This window comes from Narcine bancroftii, chromosome 3, assembly GCF_036971445.1.
Source record: "Narcine bancroftii isolate sNarBan1 chromosome 3, sNarBan1.hap1, whole genome shotgun sequence".
NCBI classification, from domain to species: Eukaryota; Metazoa; Chordata; class Chondrichthyes; order Torpediniformes; family Narcinidae; genus Narcine; species Narcine bancroftii.
The window spans coordinates 27,273,341-27,281,721 of record NC_091471.1 but is presented as its reverse complement, the minus strand read 5'-3'; the positions used below and the strand labels follow the sequence as shown (position 1 = coordinate 27,281,721).

Genomic DNA, 8,381 nt, shown 5'->3' with positions numbered 1-8,381 from the left:
CGCAAAAGAGAAGGTACTTGGGAAGCTAAATGGTCCAAGGGTAGATAAGTCTCCCGAACCAGGTGGAATGCACCCTTGGGTTCTAAAAGAGCTAGCTGTAGATTGTGGACACTTTGGTAATATCTTGCAGGAATCAATGGATTCTGGCAATGGTTCCAGTGGACTGGAAGATTTTAAATGTAATTCCACTGCATAAGAAGGGAGGGAGGTAGCAGAAAGGAAATTATAGGCCTATTAACCTGATGTCAGTGGTTGGGAAGGTGTTGGAGTCGATTGTCAAGGATAAGGTTAGTGAGTGCCTAGAGGTGCAAGTCAACAATGATATCCTTAAATATCACAAGTTGGATAGATGGCGGAGTGGATGTAGTTTTTTTTTTAATTTCAAAAGGTCTTCGGCAAGGTGCCACACAAAAGGCTTCTTAACAATGAAATGCCATGGAATTACAGGAAGGATGCCAGCATGGGTAGAGCATTGCTGATAGGCAGGAAACAAAGAGTGGGCACAAATTCAGAATTAAAGGGTGACAATTTAAAACAGATGTGGAGAAATTTCTTGGTCGTCTGTGGAACTTCTTGCCACAGGCAGCTGTAGAAGCGAGATCGTTGGGTGTCTTAAAGGTGGAGATTGACAGGTATTTAATTAGTCAGGGCATCAAGGGTTACGGGGAGGTCAAGGAGTGGAACTGAGGACAAGGATGGATCAGCTCATCATAGAATGGTGGAGCAGACTCAATGGGCTGATTGGCCTATTTCTGCTCTTGTATCTGGTGATCACCTCACAATTCTGTAACTTCATCCCTGTCGAATAAAGGCTAGCACTCTTATGCCTTCCTAACCACCCTATCAACTTGCATGGCAACTTTAAGGGATGCTTTAGCATTTAGGTGCAGATAATAACCTCTAAGAGTGAAATGATGTTCGATTTTTCAATGCTTTTAACTGAGAAGATAAATTTGAAATTGTAAAAATAGATGACAAATTCACTAGCAAGAATGGCTGAGGACATTAAAATACATTTGCTTCCTTCAATGTTCAGCCCACTATGACAATAAAGATTTCCAGTACTTTTGTATCCAATTTGGTCCTTGAACTTCCAATGTTGAAGATATTTTATTCAGTACATGACTTCAGATTACTGACTCGGTTTATTTGTACATTTATTGAATTATTAGACTTATCAAACATTGGCTCTACCATTACCTTAAGGAAATATTTCTAGAGTTTACTGTTATCCTTCTATTAATTTGTAATATGATTATTTTTGTCTTCATCTCAGATGCAAGAGTAATGAGTTTAATGTGTTGCTGGCCAGTTACTGGATGAAGCCATAATAGAATCTTTTGGAATATCCATAAGATGCTACAATCTCACTTAATTGGACTTATCTTAAATGCTAATACTTTACAATTAACAAAAATGGATTTGCACTTTATAAAACAGGAGAGCTTCTAGATCAAGAAAAACTAAATACAGTAAAGCCCCCAGTATCAGGTCCCTATGGGGATTGGTAGATGCTGGATAAGCGAACTTGCTGGTTGTTTGATTCTGTAAACGGCTAGGGGCCACCAATTTTAAACGTTTGTATTTTTTTACCTATTTATTTTCTGCAATTTTTTTGGTGGCTGCTTGAATTCTGGATAATGGGGATGTAACCGTATCTGAATTTTCATGATGTGGAATTGCATTTTAACAAGTGTTATGCAATATTCAAGTCAGGAAGGCATACACTAGTAGAAGATTGTCGGTAATTAGCATGTGGATTGAAGAAACTAAACGGAACAGAAAAATGTCAGGTGCTGTTATGAGGATTATATTTCAATAGATCTTTAAATCTTCCTACATGTATTTGTACTTAAAAGATCAATGGCACAACCTTAAGTTCAGTTGCCTGATCAAGAAGCTTTACGCTAAAGAGTATCTATGAATTTCACTTTGAGGATGATCTTAACAGCCTTCAGGATTATGCTATAAGCGGAGCCTATACTTAGAGCAAATAATTCAGTCTTCTGAAAAATATTAAGATGGATGAGTCTCCAAGGCCAGGCAGAATTTACCCCAGGTTACCATGGAAAGTGAGGGAAGAGATGCTGGGGCATTGAACATCTTTGTGTCCTCCATAGCCTCAGGAGTGGGACTGAAGGGTGGCAATATGTAGTTACATTGTTGAAACAATGTAATTCCTGGGAATTATAGACCACAGAATCTTGGTTAGTGGTAAACAGACTATTGGAGAAGATCCTTAGGGACAGGATTGAGCAAGCGATGGCTTCTCTCTCTTGAGTGACAGGAGATGGCAAATATATTTGCCTTGTTGAAGAAATGCAATAGGGTGAATCCTGGGTTGAACAAACTATGTCTTTTCTCTCTGGAGCGATGAAGGATCAAAGGTGACAATAGAAGAAAACAAGATAATAAGAGGGATACATAGGGTGGACACTCAGCTCCTTTTTTTCCAGGATATACTGGAGGACATCTTTTTAAAGGACACAGTGGTGGTGTCTGGAATGCATTTCCAGGGATAGTGGTACAATAGGGATGTATAAAAGACTTCGATTGGGACATGGATACAAAAATGGAGGGTTATGGGCTGTGAAGGAGGGAAGGGTTACATCAGTGGTTCTCGTCCTTTCTCTTTCCATTCACATACCACTTTAAATATTCCCTATGCCATAGGTGCTATGTGATTAAGGGATTGCTTAAGGTGGTATGTGAGTAGAAAGAAAAAGTTTGAAAACCACTTTTACTCGTACCTAACTGACTCATTATGTGCACGGTTTCATAACTCCACAGGAAATTGACCAATGACAATGTTTATCAAGCAAAATGTTTCAGTAACAAATTGGGTCGAGAGCAGTGGTTCTCAACCTTCTCTTCCCACTCACATCCCACTTTAAGCAATCCTTACTAATCTCAGAGGACCAATGGCATAGGGATGACTTAAAGTGGGATGTGAGTGGAAAGAAAAAGGTTGAGAACCACTGAGTTAGATTGATGTGGCTAAGTTTACATAGGTTAGTACAAAAGAAGTGCCTGTACTGTGTTGTACTCTTCAACAATTCAAGACAAAATCAAAACCTAACTAAACAAATTATTGCAACTCTGGCTGGCTCAGAATTCTGATAATGCTTCATCACAAACTAGTAATTCTGTGTTTATAAAAACAAACTTTCTGTTCAGTGTTTAATTTGGTTTTATTGGTATGCATTTCAAGGGGGGAGAAAATCAACATTCAAGGAGCTGAAATGATTATTTGATACAAAGTCCAATCCATAAAACTATAATACCAAATTACAGAGACATGTTACTTCATTGTGTACCACATACTGGAATATTGAACTCAGTAATAGTGCTTATGGAGACGAAGTCCATTGTTCTGCTGTCTTCAGTTGAATTTATTCAACTTGTGTGGTACCCAAACCCACTGCATTGGCATAAGCTGAAAGGATTTCTATTATTAGCTTTGTTTCTAGGGTTAGACGAGCCTCTCTCAGCCAATCTTGCGCTACCCTTCTTGGTTCTCCACGAAGTTGGTTCACAAATTTAGCTGCAAGCTCCAGGTCACCATGCTCAATGCAGAATGTGGCATATGATAACAGTTTAAATGTGTCCAGGTTGTCCAGGTGAAGTTCATCAGGAGGCTTTGCTACTGGGGGTTCCATTAATAGAAAGGACTGCAGATAGGAAAGGAAGTATTGAAACAGACTATTTCTCGTCTCATCTATCATGGCCACACGCCGTGCTATTTTTCGCACCGTGTAGAACCGATGACGCAATGCCTCTTCACTGTACACTCCACGGGACAGACATTCTTGAGGAAAAGCTTCAGCTAAGGCCTGGGTGAACTTATCATCTCTGCAACTACTTGTAATAGCTTCTACAGCATTCTGCAGAGGTTCTGTTGGGCTATCGCCAGAGACTGTTTTTAATGTGTATTGCAGAGCTTCTATAGACAGCCAAAGTTGATGTGCCTTTCTAGCCTCCTCTTCTGCAACAGCGTGACCTGTAACACAATATTTACTCAACTTAAAGTTGGATAATTAACACTCAAGACTAAAAAAACAAATGCAACGACACAGTCTGAATGATCGTATTTTCTACAGTAACAACAAAAGGTTTGGAAATAGGTTTATACAAGAATGCTATCTGCCCCTTTCTATTCAAACTGAATGGTGGAGATTCCATATCAGTGTGGGATGAGAAATATAAATCAACCCAAGAAATTATGCTTGTGATTCCTGGAGTTTACTATCCATTGCTCATCTGCTGTAAACCTTTACAAATCCTCAGATTCATCTTAAATTTCTCTTAACTATTGCGGCCTACTGTCAAACTTCTTCCCCAGTAAGCAAACCATTCTCAGTATTCTCTTCCCAGGCCAAGATCTTCACCATTGAATGATTTTAATCCTGAATGGCCAGCTATGAAATCTTCCCCTTATTCTGGGCTCTATTAGAATTTTTTGCGTATCTAACTAAGCTATTTATGTAAAGGTTTATAAAAGCAGGAAATCTGGAAAATCTCCTAATTTGAAACTGTTGCCTTTACTCAAAAGGTCAGGAGGACTTGCCAAGAGAAACTAAATTAAGCATTTCTTTTCATCTCAGTTCCTTGATCAGATCAACCTTTTAAGATCAGGATAATACAAAACCTACTCACTGCTACCCATCAACATAATTGAAGCTTTTAAAAGAGAGAGAATAATTCAAGAGATGTGGTTTCCCACTCCACTGCTTGTTTGTGAAATGCTGGAAATTATTGGTTTCCTAAAACGGATCCATAACTTCACTAAAATTCCAAAACAGTTGAAGATGAAAATGTATCAATCCATTAATTGTTTATATTTGTTATCCATGTAGACTAGGATCCAAGGTGGATCGCATCAAAACCCTCAACATCCCACCACCAACCTCAACTTCGCACCACCAACCTCAACTTCGCGCCACCAACCTCAACTTCCCACAACCATGTTCATTTATATTTTTTTTGAAATTGGATTTGTTCTTCTGTCCAATATAATATATTTCAAAACAAAATTGCTCCCAGGATTTGGGTAATGTTGCCCATGCCTACATGTTCCAAAGCACTCGAAACGATGTATGGAATTGGAACTGTATACTATGAAGGAATGCAACTTCACGCTAAATCATTCCTCATCCTTCTTGGTGATTAACAGTGGTTAAGGTGCTGTTGAATTAATCATAGCAACACAAGAAGTATATAACCACACAGAAACAGGCCAGTTTGGCCCGACTAGTCCGTGCCAAACATCTTCTTTCACCTAGTCCCACTGACCCACATTTGGCGCATAACCCTCCAAACCTCTCCCGCTCATATACCTATCCAACCTTTCCTTGAATATTAACATCGATCTCACTTCTACCACCACTGCTAGATGTTCATTCCATTACCCCCACCACCCTCTGCGTGAAGAAACTCCCCCTTGTGTTTTCCTTAAACTTTTCCCCTTTTGCTCTCAATCCATGCCCTCTCGTTTGAATCGCCCCCACTCTCAGTGGAAAAGGCCTATCCACATTGACTCTATCTGTCCCCCTTATAATTTTGAATGCCTCTATCAAATCACCCCTCAACCTTCTACGCTCCAGGAAATAAAGTTCCAGCATGCTCAACCGTTCCCTGTAACTCAAACCTTGAAAGCCCAGCAACATTCTCGCAAACCTCCTCTGCACTAAATTGTTCCTGTAATTCGGCGACCAAAACTGCAGACTATATTCCAAATTTGGACTCAACAATGCCTTATACAATTTCAACATAACATCACAACTCCTGTATTGTATACTCTGATTTATGAAGGCCAACAGACTAAATGCCTTCTTCACCACTATATCCACATGTGATTCAACTTTCAATGAATTATGTACCATGACTCCTAAATCCCTTTGTTCCACTGCACTCCTCAATTGTTTACCATTTAACATTTATGTCCTATTTTGATTAGTCTGATTTAATGTAGCACCTCACATTTATCAGTATTAAACTCCATCTGCCATCTTTCAGCCCACTCTTCTAAATGTCCTATATCACCCTGTAAGATTTGATAATCTTCCTCACTGTCCACAACACCGGCAACCTTTGTATCATCTGCAAATTTACTTATCCAATTTGCCACCCTATCATCTTGACAAACAGCAGTGGATCCAGTACCAATCCCTGAGGCACTCAACTCGTCACTGGCCTCCAATTCAACACACAATTTTCCACCACTATTTTCTGGCATCTCCCATCCAACCACTATTGAATCCATTTCACTACTTCATCATTAATACCTAATGCTTCCACCTTTCTTACTAACCTCTTACGGGGTACCTTATCAAAAGCCTTACTAAAGTCCAAGTAGACAACATCCACCGCCTTCCCCTCATCAACCTTTTTAGTAACCTCCTTGAAAAACTCTTAAGATTTGTTAGACATGATCTACCACGTACAAAACCACTACTTCGAACCAATCCCTGTCTTTCCAAATATAACATCTCTAAGAACTTTCCATTAATTTACCCACCACCGATGTCAGGCTTACAGGCTTATAATTACCAGGTTTACTTTTGGATCCTTTTTTGAACAGCGGAACAACACGACCCACCCTCCAGCCTTCCGACACTTCCCCCGTGGCCAGTGACATTTTAAATATTTCTGTCAACGCCCCCATTATTTGTTCACTAACCTCCCTCAGGGTCCTAGGTAATATTTTGTCAGGACCTGGACATTTATCCACCTTGATCTTTTTCAATATAGCCAACACTACCTCTCATTATTATATTATCCATAACATTAATTTCCTAACATATTTCTTCATTTCATCTGGCTCAATATTCTTTTCCTCTGTGAATACTGAAGAAAACAAATTGTTTAAAATTTCACCCATCTCCTCTAGTTTCTCATGGCCTACCACCCCCCCCCCCCCCCCGCCTCTCCATCTTGGGGTCCAATTTTATCCCTCACTATTCTTTTACTTTTAATAAACCCTTTGGATTTATTTTTACTTTGCCTGCCAAAGCAGTTCCATATCTCCCTTTAGCCATTCTAATTTATTTCTTTTTTTTTACACTTCTTGTATTCCTCAAGCATTTCATCCACTCTCTGCTGTTTATACCTGTTGTACACATCCCTCTTCCTCCAAACCAAGTTCCCTATATCTTTTGAAGACCAAGGCTCCCTACAGTTTCTAACCTTTAATCCTCACAGGCACAAACCTATTCTGCACTCTCAGAACTTCTTTGAATCTCCACCATTTTCTGCTACATTCTTCCCTGAAAATATCTTACCCCAATCCACACCCTCCAAATCTTTTCTCATCCCCTCGTAATTTGCTTCCGCCAATCAAGAATCTCAACCTTTGGCCCACCTCTACTCCTTTCCATTACTAGCCTAAAATAGTATTGTGATCACTAGAACCAAAGTGTTTCCCAACACAAACCTGTCACCTCACCTATCTCATTCCCTAATAGAAGATCCAAATTCTGCCCCCTCTTGAGTTGGTTGTTTTATGTATTGATTAAGAAAACTTTCCTGAACACACTTAACAAACATCCCCTTCCTGCAACCAAGTTTCACTGATGGCCACAATATCGTATTTCCATGTGGCCATCCATGCCTTAATCTCATCCTCCTTATTTACAATGGTCTTTGCATTAAAATATATGCACTTGAGAGACTGTTCTCCACATATACCCCTTTTGTTACCAACTACCTCTATCTTTCCTCTTTAATTTATTTTTACATTCTGTTCCTTCCATTCCTTCCAATCTAGGTATTCTTCCTCCCTTCTCTCCGTACTCTCATTCTGATGCCCACCGGACCCCACCCCCCCCACCCCCGTCAAACTGGTTTAAACCCTCGCAAACACCTCTAGCCAACCTGCCCGCCAGGATATTGGTCCACCTCCAGTTCAAGTGCAGCCCATCCCTTTTGTACAGGTCAGACTTGCCCCAGAAGAGAAACCAATGATCCAGCAGCATAAAGCCACACCGCCCCGAGTCTGATCTGCTTCCAATAAGATAATGGCTGAAGCGATTGTGCAACAGCTCTGATTTACCACAGCTAACAAATAGAGAATACATTCACTTGTTTCGTTCAGCACACCATGAAGTCGACTTTCTTTTTATTATTCACTAGACACAACATTGCATTCTTCAACTCCCCAACCACCACCCCAGCTAAACTCCTCGGACCTTCTTGTTGGTTCACTGTCACAAAGATGCTCCTGACATTCTCGCTGAACTCCTCCTGCATAGAGATTCACCACCCATATACTAATGCTTAACACACCCGCACAACGTGCTATTACCCCTGCACGTTGTATTGCTTACATCATCAGCGCCGGCCGGCACTGGTCCCAATGAAGCAACAATTGTTGACTTCAGTTA

General features: G+C 40.2%; 1 protein-coding gene across 2 annotated transcripts in view; it reads right to left on the bottom strand.

Moving 5' to 3' along the window:
• Window positions 1-3,166: 3,166 nt before the first annotated feature.
• immt (inner membrane protein, mitochondrial (mitofilin)) overlaps window positions 3,167-8,381 on the bottom strand; it is a 70,440-nt gene continuing 65,225 nt past the window's right edge. For both annotated transcript variants that reach the window (XM_069923654.1, XM_069923655.1), the window contains one exon: window positions 3,167-4,000. In XM_069923654.1, coding sequence (XP_069779755.1) covers window positions 3,393-4,000 — 608 coding nt within the window. In that variant the 3' untranslated portion in view covers window positions 3,167-3,392. The remainder of the gene's footprint in view (window positions 4,001-8,381) is intronic.